General features: G+C 37.2%; 1 protein-coding gene across 1 annotated transcript in view; it reads right to left on the bottom strand.

The window, feature by feature from the left end:
• LOC100550885 (ephrin type-A receptor 3-like) overlaps positions 1-20,521 on the bottom strand; it is a 91,167-nt gene extending 70,646 nt beyond the window's left edge. The window contains exon 1 of the mRNA XM_019611903.1: positions 20,383-20,521. Within this exon, the coding sequence (XP_019467448.1) occupies positions 20,383-20,521 (139 nt within the window). The remainder of the gene's footprint in view (positions 1-20,382) is intronic.
• Positions 20,522-21,997: the final 1,476 nt, after the last annotated feature.

The following is a 21,997-nucleotide window of genomic DNA, read 5'->3' as shown; positions in this document are numbered from 1 at the left end:
AGGGACTACTTGTAATTAGCATTTTACCACCTGAATGCTCTCTCACACATAAAGATACCACAACCCAAGTAAAAAGATGCTGTGTGCAATATCTAAGCAGTACTTCCTACTAGAACCAAAAAAAGTTAGTACATTTTCATAGCCAAATGTTCCATGAATTCCAGATTACTAGCATAATTTAGTTTTATAAGATATCTTGAAACAGTTCCAACTCAAGCAAAGAAAAGTTGGCCTGGATGAGCTGCTAGGAATCCATATGATCATTCAGTCTTCATGTTCACTAAATTTAATGTTGGCTTTTTGGAGACTGGCTCCCAGAAAGGAGACAGAAGAGGGCCAGTCAAACGCTGCCAGGTTCAGCAGTGAAAACCTAGGAGTGACAAACTGGCTGCCTAATTGTTAGCAGCAGGCAGCAGCAGTTTTAAGTAGCAGTATAATACGTTTGGGGGTTATGCAAGGCAAAAATAATTTACAGAGAATTGGTATCCAGAGCACTTTTAATCAGACACGATCTAAAAATCCTTAGTTCCCATTAAAATAAATTGGAGTTATATTTGCTTCTACCTTGCCTGATTTTGACTGCAGAAATGTTGAGTAGTGAAAACAGATTAGTAAGGGCCTGGCTTTATCTACAGATTTTATCTCTCTAATTACATACTCCGGACTGACAAAAGGAGTATACAGAATCACTGGTAAGTTATTAAAAGTTTGTTCTATAGGTGCCTACATGTAGAAAATGGAATCTAACCTTGAATCCAAGAGATCCCAAGCGAAGCGTAAGTTCCTGAAGCAGTAACTTAGTTCAGGGATAGGTAAAGAGAATAGAAAACATAACAGAAAGGAGGAATAAAAACCAATCCTCTGGAAAATTTAAAAGGTTGTTTCCAATGGTGACACCAGTGAACAGGAACATGATGACATTATAAATGATAAATAACCAGTCAGCATGGAAAAGGTAGATAACACTGATCTCGCCTCTGGGGAAAGGAAGAAAAACCTCCTGAGATCCCTGCCTGCCCCTTTGTTCAGCCTGCGATAAGGTCCTTTATCATTCTCTCAAGCAGTAAATAGGGATGGGAAATTCTTGAACAGGCTTTTGCAAGAAAAATATTCATCAGCTTCATCCCATAGTCAACAGTAGAAGAATTTTCCAAAATGAGATCAGTGATAAGAGCATTCAGAATAAAGCAAAGATGATTGCCATGACAAGGAATTCACTGGGAGACACCAGGAGGAGAGTGAATTGTTACACAGCAGGACACAGGGGCCCTTCTGCAAGGAAGGGGAGCTTTGACTTTGCTAACAGAGGAACAGAAAGATTACTGCTTATTTTCCTGTCATTTTTATAGCTTGTCCCTCCGAGAGGAGTACCACAGACTGATCACTATCAAAAGGAGGAGACTTGGACTAGAAAACAATGCATCTCCACCCTACACAGTAGTCCCTACATTTCACAGAATTACACTGGTGTAACTGGCTAAGGTATCTTTATTTCTTTCAGTAACTTCTACATAAACTATTGCATAACCATCTTTTCTTAGCTACATCTTCACGCTTACATCTACAGCTTCGCATTTTTATAGCTAACAATAAGACAATTCCTACTTTATGGCAGATGAAACATATTCCTAATTAACCAAGGTCTATTTGTAAAACAAAATACTAATAAAGTTCTTTCAAAAGCTCATCTCAAAATCCTCTCTTATTTTTAATTTTTGTCTTAAGCTATCTTTAGAGTCCAAACACAACTAACCACACTGTAAGAGGTTATCATGAGTAGTGGCAATTGCATTTGTGTATGTTCTTCAGCCAGTCTAAAGCTGAGGTTGTAAAATGCACCTGTGTAAGACTCCTTCGTCATTTACCATGGGCTGAATTCATGGCAGGTCCTCGCCTTTCCTCCTCACAACCACCTCCCATGCTGCAATAACACAGATGCCCATCTAAGCTCAAGGAGAACACTGTCAACATGTACTAAACCATTCCAGTAGCTTCAGCACATATAAAGCAACTCAACCATGTGCCCTGTGTGGACATATTTAATTCAATTTCTTTTGTTTTGCTGACACCAAACATGTTTCAGATAACTACTAGAGAAAGGTGGACCAAGTAAAGGTTTGCATTAACCTATTTTCTTTAGTAGACTGTAAATCTCTCTGCACATCTTTGGCTTAACAGTCATTTGTATCACCTTATCTTAAATAGTTTCTTAATCAATTGCAGTTAAAACAAAATTAGCCTGAAATTAAGCCAGGATCAATACAAGAGCATCACTACCTTAAATAAATCAATTTCAAACAGCAACCTCATCTAAAGGTACACAGCTTGCTGATGCATTAAACAAGAGAATAAGATTAAATCCAAGTAACAGTTTATTAAATCAGAATAATGCACACATATACCTTCGCAGTTATCAAATTAAGCCGTTTTCACTAATCAGGATACAGTCTATATAGTGGAGAATCTGGACGGGAGGCAACAGAATTTGGTAATAAACATAGGTCTAAAATCCATTTTAAATATATATATTACAGACAGCCAGAAGAGTTTTCAAACACCTCTGGGGAAAATACCATCAAACAAAACAAACAAACAAAAAATTCTACAGTGGTAGTTCAATTATGTAATTCCTAAATATCCAGGACAAGACTGCTCAGTTGCAACTTGTCCTATTTTTCTGTTCCAATTGTATCTCAAGACTGCTCAAATTTTTGTGTCTTTCTTTCTTTAGTTGAGCATTTCTTGGCTCTTCTTCCTCAACTCACACCCATGGTACCATCACAGATTCTGTGATGGCTCTCACTTGGAGGCATCCCACGCATATGAACTTTGTTAGCTGGGCACTCCAGCGTGCAAAATGAACCATACAAAAACACCACGATCGTGTACTCGTATTTCCTTTTCCTTCCACTAGTGCCATTATTTTACAATAATTTTTTCCAGAATTTGCTAAAGGATAATTGTCACTTAGAAACAAGAATATTTTCCTAATTTTCTGAAAAATAAAAAAGAAACCCAGTTCTTATTTGCTTTCTTAGAGGTGGTAGTTATGATTTCCCACTTGTTCTATAAATGAGACCTTCATGTGCACGGTTGCCTCTGAAGTGCAAGTCACCCATCCAGCTTTCCTGCCACACTCACAGTAATGACACATAAAGCAGCTAATAAAACACAGAAGGTACCTTACTATGATGCTAATGCTGATTATATTCTGTTAGTCATCACCTTTCTACTTAGCACTGTGTTTCTTTCAACATGAAGTTTTGTGAGTGCTGCTACTTCTAGGATAATTCTCAATCTGATTGATTCCTTCCTTCCTATTAAGTTGATTTATGATGATTAAAATGGTTCCTGTTAGCTGGTATTTGCCCAGACAAACATGAATGTATATAGATAATTATTTATTTTGCTAAATATATTACACATTTCTCCTTATGAATATATAAAAATATATATGAAGTATAAAAAATAAATATATAGATACACATACAGAGATATGTGTATGTGTATTAATAAATAAAAACAGTAACAATAACTGCAGGATTTCTTATTTTTAGGAAAAACAATGCATATATTCCATTGTTGACTACTTTATATCCCTGGATATAAAACATTAGAAACCTAACACAATCATTTTCAACATTAGCATTTTGAGTCCTTTAGTTCTCTGATGTTGAATTAAGCTAAACATTCTCATTCCAGTGATTGAGATATGAAGTTGCCACAAATTACTGAGAAAAACGATACTTAGGAGAAATCCTTTGTTAGATTTCAAGACTTCTATTGCACAGCCCTCAGAGAGATGCCCCCTCTGTTAGCCAGCCTGTTCCACCCTTTTGCTACATGACCTGTCTGGGCTACAGACTTCTGGGCACCACACTCATGGGCAAACCCTTTGCCACCACATCCACTAGCCTTCTGCTACCACAACATAAACCTAGCATAGAATAACAACATTCTCTGGTTAATTTTAGTAGTGAAATTCAGTATTCACAATGAACTTGATATGAAAAAAGGAGCACAAGATGATCAGTCATAAGGAGTTGAAGTTTTCACCAAGAAGAAAGGATTTAAGATGTGTGAGCCATCAAACAAGAAAAGTGGCTCCAGTACTGCAGAAAGATAGCATAAGAACATGCACAGAAAATATTTCCTGAGATAAATGGGAGTGTAGAAAAACAAGCACATGCACTGACAAAGGTGAGAGTAAAGACAAACACAGAGACATACTTGAACATACTTGAACCGATCAGAACCTGAATTTCTCAAGGACTATGAGGCAACTCGAAGGATAAATGTACTGGGATAATGCTACGGCAGCTAAACAAAAGCACATAGTGCTAAACTAAGTCCATAAAAAAGCTATGCAGTAAGATATTTCTGCAGAAGAAAGTTAATACAGAGTCAGTACGTAGAATGATGTGTTGCTTCAGGAGTATACTTTTGAACTTCACACAACACCAAGAGTGAAGCTACAACTGGAGCACCTAAAATTCTTATCAAAACTCAAACAAAAATACTTTTGTATTAAGGGGAAGACAACAAAATCTCTCTTTTAGTATGTCTTGAGTATGTCCAATCTTTGACCCAGTATTCTGGGAGAATTTGGCATGTCTACTTGTTGCCTGATGAAGTGCCTGTTCATGGTGTTTTCACTAGAGATGCCACCAATTACATCCAGAAAAGCATTGAGAAAATGTTAATACATAAGTAAATCTGTATCTGTTTTAAAAATCTGATTTACCAAAAGTGATTTTAAAAGCTAGGGGGGAAAAAATGAAAAAAAAATTATAATTTAAATTATAAATAAAAGCCTAGGAGGAATTAATAAAACATGAGGCAAGTGCAAGAGAAAAGTGTCTGTAGTCAAGAAACTAAAACTAACATCTTAAAATACGAAAATAAAACCACTAAAAACAAATAGTGTAACAATTTGGCAAAGGAGTTTGTGAGCTCACTGTTTCAAACAGGGGTTTCAAGGTTGGATGTGAGAAAGATCTACCATGGAAAACAAAAGATACTATCACGTCGTAATCCAAAACTAAGTAAAAAACAACTCCCGAAGCTCTTTTCAGCCTTAATATCTATGGCTGTTGCTTTCAACCTTTGCCATGACATGATTTTGTTATAAACAAAGAGGTGTAATGACCTTGCTCCCTGTCAGCCATTAGAAAAGCAAGCACAAGCACCAAGCACCGAAATGTTGTTACAATCCACATCTTGAGAACACGTGTTCTGGGAGCATGGAGTCTCCCCTTGCAAAATACAATTTAAATGACTTGAACAGCTTTGTTCCTACCAGCTAAAACTCAAGTGCCTTGGCAAAGTGGTTCAGCAATGTTGTTTCAGCACTTCCCTGTGCTAATCCTGGCATGAGCTACTGTTGTTAATCCTTTACTTTCCTAAGAAAGAAATTCATTATTATTTTTATAGTCATGGCAGATGCTGAACTGGTGTTTTCATGCATATGAATCAGAGAGATGAGGGGGCCCTCTTTCTGCCCAAGCAATGCAATTCTATGACAAGTTAATACCCTTCAATCGTGTCCTTTAATCCTACTGTTCTAAACAAAACATTCTGGACTCTTGCCAAAAGATGAAATAGATTTAAAAACAGAGTAAGAAAAAAATGAAGGAAAAATGGTAAGATTTTAAATGTAGATTTCAGAACAAGCAAAACACTAACTACAGTCTACTATTCACATTTTCATGGTGGACAGTAAAACTCTTCAAAATCTTAACTACATATACTAAAATAGACAAAAAGAAGTTATATTTACATATGTTACAATATAAAAATAAATGTAATTACTGTCATACGAATATCAGAATGATGAATGATATGAACTACACCAGAAATACTCATCTTGCTTGTTGTGGAAAATTTGAAGAAATTCTCTCCCTAGTCCTTTTTTTGTTTGCTTGTTTGTTCGTCATGGTGGCAACTTTAGAAACTCCAAAATTTTATCAAGGATTATATTACAAGCAATTCAACCTTTTCAAATTAAATTCCTTTATTTCAAGAGTAGAAACAGAGAAAATTCATTTCCTTTTTCATGCAGTAATTATTTGCTACCTTGACACAATACTTTAGGAAGAGGCTGGTACACTGTAAGTATTAAAATATGTCTACTTTTGACCAGCAAAACGTGAGCAGGTGTGATGCAAACAGGAGGAGAAGAAAAGCAGCTGCAGAAAGCAAAAGATGAAGAACAGTTCACACAGACCCTCTTAAAGAAGAGAATAAAGCCATTGATCGCTGCCTCATGACAAATGTGTAACTTTTTTTTTTCCCTGCAGTATCTTCTTGTCACGACTAAAATGCTAATAGATTTTAAGATAGTAACAACAATAAATGGGAGCTCCTTACCTTTCAGACATAGGAAAGGGAACTTCTTATTATACCTACACCACTATTATAGTAAACTTCTGGATACAGAAAAACCTACAGCTATAGTTTCTGCTACTGAAAAGATAAAGTTAGGCAAGCCCAACACCATAGGATGGTATTTTTACATTAATGAAGAGTTAACAGGGACCTACTGGCAATTCAGATAGATGCTCATTTTGACACTAACGTACTAATATCTTCCTCTAATTAAGATGCTTTCTCTAGCTAGTCAGTAGCATCCTCTTGAGACTCCTGTCTCACAGTCTGTATGACCTCTGGGATGAAGTCATGATCTGATGAATATCTAGACAAAAATACCATCTAGATATTTTCTGTTTCCTGTGTCGCTTTCCTAAAACTTAGCACATCACTTGAAGTTACTTCTTTCAGTGCTGAGCAACATTTTAATCTAATAAATCAAAGGCTTCTCAGACACAGGGTTGCTGCTCTGATTTTCAAAAAGCTGCCACAACAAAACCTCCAAACTTCACAGACCAGAGAATGCTGAGGGGAGGTAAGAACTTACATGGAACGATAATGAGTTGCTGCCTGTTACTCTCTCAGAGACACAAAATTCCAGAGTAGGTGATCAGCAGAAATGCCGTTGACCTTACCGTATGTCATTTAGCTGGTATTTTAATTCAAAGACCACTTATATGAAAGACGTGTAGAAAAACTGCAGATTCCAAGATGCAAAGTCACTGCTGAATACTTACTACAGAAGCAAGAACTAAGCTGGGTCCTACATAGAATTTGGACTTCTAATACCACTTTCTGTGCAAGAGCCCAAAGAAGCGGGGAGCACAAAGCACTGAACCAAGATGGTGAGATGCAAACATGATTGGAGGTAAATAGGTACAGTGAAGAGGGACAGTTAAAAACTGAACAATCAGTTGCTGCTTTCCCGTTTCCCAGCTCAGCATACAGAGCAGAAATGTCCCACACTGTAAAAAAACAGTAAAAGAGGGAGGCATACCAGGTTTAGGGTTTCTCCTTAACTTTATCAGATGTTAATGAAAATGAAAAATTTAATACTCTTTTTATAATAATAAATGAACACTACTTTGAGTGCTGACTGCTGTTATAGGATAACTAGAGCAATTTAAACATTAGAAAAAAAAATGGGAAATTTTACAAGGCTTTCCTTCATAGTGGCCATTACCTCAAGCACTGGCAGGTACCAGCAGTAGTTATTTAGTTCCTCTTTATTTATTTTCAGAAATCAGCCTGCCAAACATGACTGAAAAGAAGTGATAGTGCAAGCTGCAAAGACATTTGAATTATGTTAGAGGGAGACAGGAGAGAAAGTGCTGACTGCATATACCAACACCTGAGCCTGTTGTGTCAAGTGCAATAGTGAGAGGAAATGAGCAAAGTCTGCAAAAGAACCATGAGTGCTGAGTGAGAAAAGCACTGATTTGTTCAGCTAATTATCAGTTAATCATCAATTTAAAATGCTTATCTCTGGAGGCTTCTAGAGCAGAGGGACTCAAGTGACAGCAAGTCTTTGAATCCACCTGGGGCCAAAAAATCAATCACATCATATGCCTGTGGTTCAGCTGGGGTGTCAGCACATTTGTTAAGGTTTCACTGCCAGCCATCCCCAATTTATCTCTCCTGCCTGGGCACCGAAGCTGTCACAAAGCAGAATGTAAACTTGCTCAAAATACATCAAACCTCTTGCGAAGCAACAAGAAGTTCATCAGAAGAAGAGAGGTTTTCATATATCATGCCAGTAGGGCACCCACGTCACATTAATCAGCCCAAACTTTTAGCCACGCAAGAGAAAGTTTCTTTCTTTTTTGTGTCAGTAAGTGACAGAGTTATAAAGTGCGGGAAACGATCCTTGCACATAATCTCATGCAACACTGCACTCCAAGGTCCTCAGTTAGTGGCTTAATAATAACTCGTGAGCTTAAATACCTAAATTGCCTAAAAGGTATCTTCCATGTGCCATCTCCTACTGATCTCATTATTCAAATATTCTGTATAAAAATCTCTCATTTCCTCCCCTTTCTTCAAGTTGGGCTTTTGTTCAGGAATAAAAGGGCAGTTATTACTTTCCTTAAAAATCTCTGCAGATACATTGAGCCACACTACATAATTAGGTTCTGCAGGTTAAGAACATCACGACTTTTCTCAAAGCGAGGCATGCCTTGCATGTCTTAAGAGTGCTAAAGAGAGCAGCTTCTTCTATAACCTGGGTGTCTGCAAATGCCCTTTCTTTAAGGAAAAGTGAGGAGTAGTCTTCTAAGAACTGCACATTCAGGGAGAAAAGCTCACCACTGAGCCCTGGAGAGGAACTGACAAGAGATAGCTGCTCACATCATGGGATTTTAATTTGCTCCCTCAGGCCAGGCGTGTTGTCTGCTAAACATGGAAGTGCCGGGAAACAAGGAAAAAATCTTTACTATTCAGAAAAAAAAATAAATCAATACTAAATAAAAATAATAATAATAGAGGCTACCATCATCACTCACACAAGCCTGGGTCCTTGGCCAGCCACCTGGTTCCGCTCCCGCTTTCAGATAAGGTCTGCATATGCCTCTGAGATGTCACATCCTGGTAGTAGAATGCTTTACTATTTCCTAATATTTAAAGAGCATATCTATGAAGCACTCTTCTTGTGCATAAGGTACTTGTTAAACTCTCAATGTTTTATAAGAAATTCTTTGATTTATTTTAATTCTCTTAACATTTGCCTTCTTCATGGTGAAATGTCAGAAATTGCACGTTTTCATGGATGATGCAAAAAAGCATGTATTCCCTTAACCTTTTACCACTTTGTAAAGTTACAGAACTATGTACCATCCTGGGTCACAGAAAATCTCTCAGGTTTCCAAAAAAAATTAGCTTCCAAAGCAAAATCTTGTGCTGGTAGACTGCACTTATGTCACACTTTATTCCTTAAAAAGCAAAAGCATTACAAACCTCATGTGGCCAGAAGTTGAACTTTGAGAGAAGTCATTATCCTTTTATACAAAACAACTTTATCGAATCCCATTTGATCATACACGTATGCCCAAAAATGCTGAAATATGACTTTGGACATACATAGATAAGATTATGTAAATTATACACAGATGCAGAAAAGAAAACCTACACTCACCAAGGAAAATGCCTTCAAAAATTTCAGAAGTAGTTCATCCAAGTCTAGTATACAACACCGTGTGGAGATAAGGCTGAGATCCTAAGTACAGAACATTTTTAGTGATAAATGTGCTATTTCCCTGGAACACTCTGTGTGCAGAGGTGAGGCTCCTCATTTCTGCCAAAGATTAAGGTAAATCTTAACAAACCAAACTCTGCCCCCACTGCCAAATTAAATGTACAAGCAAAAGAAAAAGGGGTATGAAATATAATCCTTAACACAGGGCTGTTAAGAAAATACCTCCAATAAGAAATTTTCAGAGGGGAAAATGCCTTCAACACCACAGTGCTTCAGTGAGATGCAGCCTACTTTTCTGCTGTAAATGAGCTCTGGAATACTATTTCTAAGAAGCAGAAGCCAAATCTCCAAGGGTAGAGTTACAACTATGTTGCCATGTATGCATTTCCACAGCTTTGCAAATCCCACGTGAAGAAAATGCAGACTCTGTATTGCACAGATGTTGAAAGCAATAGTCCATGTCTGACTTCTCACTGAGTTCCTACCCTCTGCCTGTCTCTTTCCTAATAAGGAAAAAATGATTATATTCTTAGCCCTGTAAAGGCAAGGTTGCATTTCAGCAGGAAACCAAAAATCCTTATCAGCAAACCAAGCAAGACTCAAAATTTAATACGGGCATACACTTTTTTTTTTTTTTAATGCATTCATATTTAAGTCCAAACTGATCAAAATCCCTATCATTCTGAGAGTGTAAGGATGGTAGCTAGGTACTATCACAGCATCTTTATAAATGCTTTAAAAGAAAAGAAGAGGTTAAATCCCTTTTCCCTAGTCCATACCAGCAGTCAATGGTTGAAACTAGTACAGCCCCCTTGATACCATGTATTTTGACACAAGGACTACTCTGATGCTTCAGCTGAAGACTTAATTTTCCATCAAGCATTTACATCGGAAAGCTCCTGGGGCCCTCTAAAGAGTCGGCTGGAGCAAGGCCATGTAAAATATAAGTTTAAAGGCTTCTAAAACATCACGGTTTCATTTCAAATGGCTTTGCTGCTTCGCATATACCTGCATGATAGTATCTGTCCATGTGGCTATCAGGTGCTGAGCGTGTCCACAGAAAGAATAATGATCAACAGCACTCTCTCCCATAGGAACCGCTGCATGGTAAGATAGTAAGATACTTCTCAGATGATTTTTTTTTTAATTTTTTTGTAAATCAGCATTGGTTTTTCAGGAAAAGGTATGTGATGACATGTGCACAGAAAACATGTGATTTACCATGTTCCAACTAGTTACCAGCTATTAAAATAGAGTTTCCACCCAGTTAGGCTACTTAAAGAGAATTCCACTCAACTGTAACCTACAGCAATCTATCCTATATTGATTTTGTTCAGGGAGGGGATAAAATGTGGTGCATGTCCTTGTTACACTGAGAGACTGCCAATGCAACAAATCACACAGTATAGTAAGATCTCAGGTTTGGTGCTGAAAGGAAAAAAATAATAATGGAACAATGAAACAATGTATGTTTAGAAAAAGGGATCCAAGAAGATTGATTTTTTTTTTTCCTTGCCCTCAGGTTTCTATTACCACTGCGCTGACATGGGTCTTAAAGTATATCATGTACAGGAAGAAGCGCACGTAATCTACAGCAAAACATCCCAACTTTTTGTCAGATTTATAAAACAATAGTATTTTTCTTCTGTTAATGAAAGAGACATTTTTCTGAACAGTCTCAGAGCAAGATGGATCTCATTCATAATGTGCCTTTCATTCTAAACATCTGCTGAAATCAATGCCAAATACAGATTCTGGGTAGGTTAAATATTTAACTGGTAGTATGCCTTCCCTGACACAAATGAAGTACTATGGTGATATACCATGTTGGCATTTACAGCCATTTTCATAGACTATATTAAACCGCCTTAGAGACTATGAAGTCTACTGTACTGTGGTGCTTAAATGCAGACAAACACAAGGGTCTTTATCTGATGAGCACTATTATATTATTGGCTGTGTCAGTAACATTTATTCTACAAGGAATTGAGAGACAAACAAAACTTGCATTTCATGGAATTTGGTGGTAAAGATCTACATCTGTAGCTGAACAATGCTCTAGTATCACAAGTCTGACATAATGTCCTTTAGTCTGCCACTAAATATTGCTTTTGTAGGCCTCTTCACACTCATTTAAGCATATCAAATGCAACTACACAGTGAAAGTTAAAACCATATTGACTGCTAGAGGCTGTTAAGAAATGTGTCTTATCACTGGAGTTTATGCAAGGTAACTATTTTTGACCAGCATATCATTTATGAAAATGATCTCAGGAACCATCTGCTTTGGTAGGATAGGAATCTGCAAAAGCCCACAAATGTCAGATCATGAGCCCCTTCCAAAGCAGAGGCTCTTTGCTGTTCTTAGCTAGGGGACTAAAGATAAGGATGCTAGCATACTGTCTTTGGCAAGGCCATATCTGAAGAAGGGCACACTGTGTTTCTGTGGCCAAGCTGAGCCATGGCTGCAGCAAGCTTGTGTGCAGTGCTTGGCAGGAGCCCTTTATGCAGAGAGGCAACCACTCTGCTCCAAAAATGGTGTGTTCAAACTGGGCTTGGGCACAATTACTTCTTCCAGTAGGTCACTCTCTAACTTCTAATCTAACACCATCCACTCCTTCCATCAGGAAAAACAGATTGCTTGGCTATTCATGCCAGAGCTGAAGTACTGAAACTGTCAATTTAAGATCTTCTAACACACTAAGAATATCTAAGAACACTAAGATTCAAACCTCAGAGGCTGTTAACCTCTAAAGATTAATATCAGTCTCTCGAAACTTGCTATGAAGAATATGTCAAAAGAGTTCAGCAGAGTTGGTAACAGGGCTGGAAGGTATCTCCCATGAGGAGAGGCTGAGTACATGGGACAACTCAGACTGGAGGAGGCCAAGAGACCACCTCACTGCTCTCTGTAGTGCCAGAATAGGAGATGCAGAGGGAAGTGCCATGGGAACTGATGGGAACCATGGGAACTGCTCCTGGGAACTGATGGCAGGGTGGGAACAGCATAGAGTTGCATCAGGGAATGTCAGATGGGCACTGGGAAACATCTCTTTATCATGAGGGTGTTCAAACACTGGAACACAGTGCTTAAGTCAGTGCTCAAGAGACTTTTGGATGATATACTCATTAAAGTACTTTAACTTTTGGTTAGCCCTGATGTCAGGCAACTGGACTCGATGATCTGTGTAGGTCCCATCAAAATGGACTATTCTAATTCTGATGAAGATTATTGGTGGTATATCATGCACATGAAGATTGAAAATCACTTCAGTTCTAAGTTAGGTGAATAGTTTTTCACCAATGCAACAAGAACGTCAACATTTTGGCTTCTGAAAATGAAGATAACACCTGCATAGTCAAAGCGCTTTCTAGAATCACAGAAATTTTTAAGAAGCTATGCAAGGTGGCTAGAGCCAGGACAACTGGTAAATCTACATTTCATGCGAACGACATATGGAAAGAACATGCTCACATATCCACAGAAAAAGCAAAAGAAAACAGAGAAAAGAAACAACTCAATATTATTCACATTAAAAAGAGTTCAGTAACAGCATGATTTATGCTGAACCTATTACCATCCCCAAGATTGTAGAGCTCAATGCCACAGATAAGGAACTGAGGAAGAAAGAGAGGGATTCAGCTCTTACACAAGGATCGAAGAGAGACATGAAATCAACCACAAAAACCTCAGTTGGAAACTTCCCCATGGGACTCATGAGATTATTACTTCTCATCTTTAAAAGGAAAAAAAATAAAAAAAATGAAATATATAATAATGCTGTTATTATTTCAACCACATAGCCACCTATAATCAAAATAGGCATTTTACCCCCAAATCATCATCCTGGCATCAGAGATTCCTCATATTAGAATCTTGAGCAAACTACTTTATAGAAACAAAACACAGAAGATTTACTCTCCCATGAATAAAAAAACCTACTCTGAATCACATTAAATGAGAAAGAATGTTCTTAAATCAAGCAAGATGCCAAAACCAAATATTTAAATCTATCATCAAAAATGCCTAGAAATATGCTAACACAATTTTCCCACATTCTAAGACAAGCCTTAAAAAGATTACAATTAGACAACACTAAGAACTACTTCCTTCTTAGCTTTTTAATTCCCAAAGGATAACCTGGAAATTAAGTTGAGAAAACTGTGAAAGAGTGCTGAAAATCAAATACATACAGACTTCCAAATTTGCTGAAAACAGTTATTGCTCATCTAAAGTATTACTTACAATTCCAGTGATTTAGCCTTTCCAAAACTGAAGACAGGATAATAATGTGCAAAACTAAAACCAACTGCAAAACCCCAGACCCATGTTGACTTAGAAGATACCCTCTTCACTCTTTTGGAATTATTTATCAATGGGACCACTACAAACTGAGGTGAAAAGATGCTGCCCAAGAGCAAAGGATAAATATATATATATACATATATATATATTAAAATACTATTAAATGATCTTGTTTATAAACACAGTTATAACTGACAATTATGTTAACAGTATTTAATTATCCATTAAACACTGTTGAACATCACTGGGAAAACTACTGGCTTATTCACTTTCTCTAGGGTGAGACACTTCTGATGCAAAGAAATACTTGTGTAACTGCCCTCTTTACAACAAGCAAAAAAAATTCCAAGGTTGAAAATGTCTCTCTCCCAAAAGAACAGATTAGATATAAAAAAGGATACTCCCATTGAATAAGGCTTTTTAACATTCCAATTTTAAAATTAGTCATCTGTTGCTATTCAAACCTATTCACTCATCAAAAGACATTCATTGAAATTTTATTAGGATATTGATGCCCTAAGGTATCTTATTATTTTCCATTTTCAAATTGGAAATAAGAACTAAATATAGTTCAAATGACTAAGTTATAGGAATACTGGATTCCATAAACAGTTTTAAAATACATATTTTATGTTCACATAAAACCTAGAAAAAGTAGATGCTATAATCCTCAGGATCTCCTTTTATAAACAAGTGCACTCTTCTCTACTATTTATTTAAGATTAAAAAGCATATGTGTACAAACCTCACCTCTAAATTTCATCTTATTAGTATATCATAAGAGAGTGATATTTAGAAAGGTGAGGTAGCACCCAGGAGAGGAGGTTTTAACATTCACAGCTGCAATCCAGGGCATCTTCTTCTATGTGGAATCTCTCCCTCTAAATCAGTAGTGGGTTTGTCCCATACAAAGCATTTCGGAAACGGCCACCTGTTTGTCTCTCTCAAATCTGTGTCAATGGAGTGACATTTTACCCTCAGCTTTTTACTGAAAATAAAAAAACAACAAAAAACCATTAACTGCCCGAATAGATATCTTAAGGCAGAGAAATTTAAAGGAATGTCGGAGAGAGAATGATTTTGACTGCCATTACAGAACATTAGTGAAACAGCAACATTTTTAGTTATTTTTCAGTAGAGAACAAAGAGACCATCACAAAAGATTTAACACTGAAGACAGTGACTAGACACTCATTGAAGCAGCACAGGACTGCTCAGATGGCGGGTACCCTGGGGCTGGGATGAGGCTTTCAAACCTGCAACCATGGAAAATAAATGGGAAGCATAAATAATACTACTTTCCGTTTTCCGTCACTTTTCATCTACACATCTGTGAGATTGATGCAAGTGGGTATTGTTTTTTATTCTGTATCTGTGGTAGCTGGGACTACAAGTGGATGAATAATGAGCCTAAGGTTAAGCAGGGAGTCAAAGATGGAGCAAGGAAGCTGAGAAGTCTCTATTCGCACTTGCCAGTTGCAACTTAACTTTTCACTGCCTTCACTTTATCATTTATGCATGCTAGAGCTTAAACTGAGTTTTTGGAGGCACTGAAAATCAGCTAATCACAAAATCACAAACCTCTGGCAATAGGTTAACTTATTATGTTTGACTATTTAATGAAAATTAGCTTAGTGCACATAGGAAATAGCAAAATGCTACATGCGCTTAATACAAGTAACCAGTAGAACTGAAGTGATTGCATAAAGCCAGTCAGTAAACATACAAACAAAGAAGGGAAAGATTCTTTGTTCTGACTACAATTGGAGTATGCGGATGGAAGGAAGGAGGGAAGGAGGGAAGGAAGTCTTTAATGTCTGTGTCCTGAAGGCAATATTTTATCACTGTCACCCATCAAAATAGACATTATTAATGGAACAGACCATGCAATTTATAAGGCACATACTTTGGCAGAATTTTGCAATCTTAGCACAGATACTTTGTTCAAAAATAGATTTACTGTGACAGATGTCCTCATATGCTTCAAAATTCAACAGTTCATATCTTTCAATTTCAGAGATAGGAGTGAAGAAGAAATGGTGTCAATCACACACTCCATTTCAGCTATTGTAAAACTTGCAAAATATATGACTATCAGTTTACTATGTTATCAGTTCTGAAACTGTATGTAGCAGGATCATTTCTGCTTAGCACTGCTGGTATGTCAGCTGGATTTCTTGTGCTGTATGACATGTAGCAATTTAGAACAGTGCAAAATGAATGTAAACCAGTATAAAGTACGATTAGCATCATACACTTCACTCTCTCTTCTTCCACAATAACTATTTAAATTTCATGGTATGTGAATATCTTAGTCCCACCTAGATCTCTGTAGGCTAGTAGAGGGGGTTTTTTTGCTCCTTTCATTTTCCTAAAAGCAAGATTTACAGTGAGTGAAAATCCTGATGACTTAGGCAGAAGATAACCGAGCAGTTTAATCAGGAAAGATAGATCTGATATTTTCAGATTACTCACTGTGGCCTCAGCATGAAACAACACTGTAAAAATGTTTGGAAAATTTCTCAGTTTTATGTAGACAAGTTTCTATGCTGCATAACCTACCAACATTTTAAATAAAACTGTTCAAAAGATTGGTAAGAAACTAAGACATAAAATTGTTACATCATCTTATTTGTTCTCTGGATAGCCTGTATGGGAAATTGCACTTATTTTGTCTATCAAATACAAATTAGCCCCTTAAATAAATATAGAACTCCATTCTTCTTGGCTGTTCGCAAGCAGGAAAATAGAAGACCAAATGTCTGTCTTCCTTGCCAGCACATTACAATATTCCCTACTATTCCTCCTCAAAACACCTGAAATTGAATAACAAAATTGCCGTTATTAATTAAAACAGAAAATATATTAAGGTAACAGGCAAATATTCTATAGAGCTTCTTCTTCCATGGGTTGGAAACTTGCTCCCCACTAGTGAAACTTCTTCAAAGCAGATGCAGTGAGCACAGGTGCCTGGCAGCCTTGTTCTGCTATAGCTGTGAAGGATTCAAACAGCAAAGTCTGAGCCCCATATGATCAGATGTGCCAGAGAGTTGCTACTGGGAAACCGTGCCAGGAAGTTTTTGAGTCAGTCACTATTCAACCTCAGCTTCGACACACGCTGTTGCAGTTCAATTTTTGTGTGAGAAAGAAAAAAATCAGTTGAAAGGATGTTCGATTTGAAAAAAATAAAATAAAAATAAAAAAGTAAAATAAAATAAAATTAAATTAATATGCCTACTACCTGTAATGGTGAGGCTAACTGACCTTTTTAGGATGATTTCCCCATGCACCCTGCTGCTGGGAGCAGCTCTGCAGGAGGTGTACTTGCTTACCTACTTCCAATATGAAGCGCATCTAGAACATCATAACATGCTACCTCTGCTGATAAATAAATCTCTGTGGAAACAACCAGCTGATACAAGCCAACATACCACTTCCAAAAGAAGCACAGCCTCACCACTTCCCACCTTGAATTTTCACAATGTGTGTGTTACTCTGGGAGCTGGACCTTTAACTTCTCCAACTTTGGCTTTGCTGATCAAGTGGCATATCTGCCTTCAGGCCACATGGGAGAACAAAGAGCCAAGCACACCAATGCTCAGAACCCATGTGCAGCTTCCTCCCCAGCTCCCACCAAAGCAGAGGTATCAGCCCAGCCTCTCACCACTTCCACCGTGCATACTGATGGAGCTCATGATGTGCCTGAAACCCAGACACAGGACCACCCTGCTCTGGAAGACATTGATTTCCTTCAGGACTGTTCACTCAGCCGAGATCGATAGGAATAGAAACATCACTTGTCACTGTCCCAGTGCTTTGATTTGTATGAGCTGTACAACAGGCAGCAGAGACAAGACGACAATGTGTCCCCTGGTTTCCTTCGCCAGACCCTGGCAGCCTTTATATTGATCTAACGTTAAATCTGAGCTCTCCCTACACCGCTGTCATAAAGATGCCGTCAGGCTGTCTGACACAACACTTATCCTTAGTCAATGTAAAAAGGTCTCAGCTTTCTAGACGTATTTTTCTCAATTTCTTAGGAACAACCTACTGAGACTTCTGTGAAATATGATGTTGTACTGAGAGAAAATCAGAGATTTTTCCAGGGACTGACTGGATAACTTGCTACTGCATGCATTTATGGATCATGGGTACCCTTTAGATGCTTTCATTTGCCCTTTATTTCCCAAAGAATGAATCACAATAGGCTCGGGCATTTAGGATTGCAGTTTCCATCTTACCAATCTTGGGTGGGGAGTTTATTAACTCTGAATAATATATGCTGAGGAAGGTAAAGAAGTTTTCTTTAGGGATGTTGAGAAAACCAGTAGTTATTAATTTCTGTTTCTCACATATTAAAAGAAAATACAATAAAATAAACTAGAGGTAATTTACATCCAGTAAACAGTGTCACTAAAGAAAAAGTTGATTTGTCAGGGATTACATGCTTGCATTGTATTCAAGTTGTGTGTTCTTCTCTTTTAAAAATATTCCAAAATAGATTCAACAGAGATTATTTTTTCAGTCTTGCACGTTATTGTGCTGAAGATGCTAAATGGTATTCTTCACAGACTCATTGCTCAGTGTTCACGTATTGCCATGTTATCTAATTTTAAAAGGCTTTAAACCCAGCCCAAGATAAAAATTAACAAGTAGAAGGAACAGTACCTGAAGGATATAGCTCAAGTTTACCTTAGCTATAATGCAGACAATGTACCAAATATGCATTTTTATAGGACACTTCTGAAGATGAATGCACTCATTTATGAAACAGTGGGCTATCGCTTGTGATCAATTAATCAGAATCACATACAACTGGCTGACAAACCAGCTCATTCTTCTGAAAACTGAGCAAATTGGGCCATTTCTCTGAGTTTTCAGGTCCATTTACTGTAGGCATTTATTAGACAAATCTTTAAGCCGTTAACCAATTATCTATAGACAGCAGCTTAAAAGGAAAATATAAAATTAATCATGGATAGCTCATGATGTTTCTTTTATAAATTTTGTCTTATCTGGCACTTTATCTGTAAATATAACAGTACAGCAATTGTACCCCATTGACCTTTTCCATCTTCCTCCTGAAAGGCAAATGAAGCACGGCTATTGTATTAACCAGAACTGCACAACCTTTTAAGCCCATTGCTTAGTGCTCAAAGATGAACCTATACTTCACTGATAACAGTTTGCTTTTAAGTGAGGAGTGGCCATTTCTAGCTTAACGGAACATTATACTTTTCATTAGGAAGAAATCTTTTGGGTTACAAACATATAAACAAATAATGATAAAAAGAATCCTGCCCTCTTCAAAAACCTTTTTAAGAAATGATTTTTTTTTCCCAGGTGCAAGGAAGACAACTGACTCTTCATGAATGCCCATGTCAGACAAACAAGTATTCAAGTGCCCTCGAAAGCCTGCTATATAAATAGTTTGAGTTTATATATAAATATATATAAATATATAAATAAATAGTTTGAGTTTATATGGATCTCTTTTTGATAATACTACTGACAACAAATTGGAAAAGGCAAGAACACCGAATGAGCACTTCTCATAGGAAAGACTTTCCAAATCGTGCTGTTGCAGAGCTAAACAATAGCTATGATACGGTGGGCCGATGCCAGACTCTGCAGACTTTCCTACTACCACATTCTCCCATTTATTAAGGACTAACACATGAATGAGGAGGTGGAAACAAAGGGGGCAAAGAGCAATGAACCAATGATAAAAGTAAAGAAGTACCAGATTTCAGCCCTTTGCTGTCAGTGAGTGGAATTTATAATGACTCCAACCTGTGGAACTCCTTAGCTGCTCAAAATAGTGAAGGACAGCAACATCTGGAACCAGAGAGATCTTTTTCATCAAATCTGGCACCATTTTCTGGAAGGAAGATTCTTGTGGAGGACACAACCCTTTTCAATCGCAAATGTCACATATCTAAGTAGGTATCATTACTCATTTTCTGTACTGAGTTAAAATATCTTAAGGGCAACCGAAATAGTCTGACTGGGGTATTCTGTTACACAACACTCTTCCACATTTTCTGCAAATGCCACTTTATGCATATACCCAACAGCAAGAGAGCAAGACAAAGGAGAACTGACAATATAGATACTGTATGTGACACCAACAAAATCACAAAATGTTTTCTGGTAGAGAAAATCAACGGGAAATCTGGAATGTCCTCCTGCTGGGTCTACACATGGTATTCTACTCAGTGAATGAAAAACTGGATTGTTTCACTACAACAAACACAGTGAGCAATGGGAACTCAGAGCTGCAAAAGTTTTCATTTAATGAACTCTGCAAACTAATCATGTTTCCATAACTCAGCCTGACAGGTTGATTTCCCACCTGAAAGAATGCAGCTTCTTCAAGCTGAAGCCACCTACAGAGCTCACCACATGCTCACAGATGCCTTTATTCAAGAGAGATGACATACTGCATACCGACACCGAACCAGCCGAGTACTGGGATAAAATCATGCGATATGCCTTGAATAGTGCTCCAGTATACCTGAGATTAGAAAAACATCTTCAAAAAGGGGAAGGCGACCAAGTAAAATTTTCACAGAGTATTCTTCAGTGTATTCTTCAGACAGCAGCAAAGCCACTGACATCCATTTTGAACTCTTCAAGTACTGTTTCAAAGGCATCTTGTAAAACTACAAATTCATTGAGAAGCTTCTAAAAGCAAAGTCACATCAACTGTGAACATCCTTTTTTATTTTACTTTATTTAACAGACAGCCAAACATGACCGTCTACCTTGTAAAATGAGACGTTGCCAATCTTCTAATAAATATTAAAATTTTGTCAGCTGAGTTGATGCCTGGCACAAAATTTCCAGAAGCGGCATTGTGTGAATATCAATTGCATTTAGCTAGAGAAAAATCAAGGTGTGCTGACTTTCTTTTCTTACATTTAGCAAAAGTTCAGGTTTGTAATCTGCTCCTTAACTCCAAGCTAATTTTCAGTTAGGAGTCGCTGTCTTCCCCAGTAGAAAAAGACAAACAGAAACGACACGTACTGAATCTGGATCTAATCTTTAAAAACTTGAACCAGCAAGATTGGCTGTTCTTTTAATATAACAGATACTATTCATGAATAAAAAAAAAAAATCCATTTCCTCTTCTGACTTCGTTATAGTTTCCCTATTTTTCCAGTCTCCTTTCAATCTTTACTGTATGCACTCCATGTTTTGATGTCTATAGCTCTGAGCCAGGAAATGTATTTCAAGTATACTTTAATCGAAGCGTGCACCTACATTCTATAGGGTGAGCCATATACTAAAGTGCTTTCCCAGATAAATACCTTTTTCCTCTTTGCCATTTTTATCCTCCAGAGGGTCTTTGCAAGGTAAAACACATCTGATGTGTTAATCCAAGTAATTTAGGGTTTATTTAGAATGGATCAAGGCAATTATAAAGCCTTTACTGGTTCAAAACTTAACTTCTATCACATTAATACTGCAAATTAGCATTAAATGTAGATGAAATAAACTTGTATTCAACTTCTGGTCTCATACAGTTGGAAATTAAGGTAAATAGCACTGAACTTCCACTGTTATAGGAGGAAAATGAAAAAGGAAACCCTTTTTGATCTGAGGTGAATCAGGGAAAAGATTCATATTGATGTGTGAAAAGGTAAGAAATAATAAAAAGCTGACAACTTATTACCACAAGACAGGAAATCTCAAAAGGTATGTCGAAAACATTTAGCAAGTTAAGCACATTTACTGGAAGATAATTTTACATTGAACAATTTAATAGCGATATTAAAACTTCCTGAGATGCAGTCTTGCTCTTATTACCATTTCTCTGACAAGTATATATTGGCAAGCACTATTTTAAACAAACTGTTAGCTATAATTCTCTTTTCATCAACTGCTCCTATTTCATCATCAAATCAGAATCATAATACAATGGATAATACAGCAACACATATAAATGTTTGGTATCTCTGACGTTGCTTCTTTCTGTCCTTTCTGCTAGGGAAATAGGGACTCATATACACCTATGCAGTGTAACTGCTCATTTCCAGGATATTCAATTCTGTATCCTTGCAAATTAAACAAACATTGTTTAATTCCTCAAAGATAAACAAACAAAAAAAAACCACAACAAAAAAAAA

Source organism: Meleagris gallopavo, chromosome 1 (assembly GCF_000146605.3).
Source record: "Meleagris gallopavo isolate NT-WF06-2002-E0010 breed Aviagen turkey brand Nicholas breeding stock chromosome 1, Turkey_5.1, whole genome shotgun sequence".
Taxonomy (NCBI): Eukaryota; Metazoa; Chordata; class Aves; order Galliformes; family Phasianidae; genus Meleagris; species Meleagris gallopavo.
Note: the sequence above shows the minus strand (reverse complement) of the source record. Positions and strands in the feature narration are given on the sequence as shown.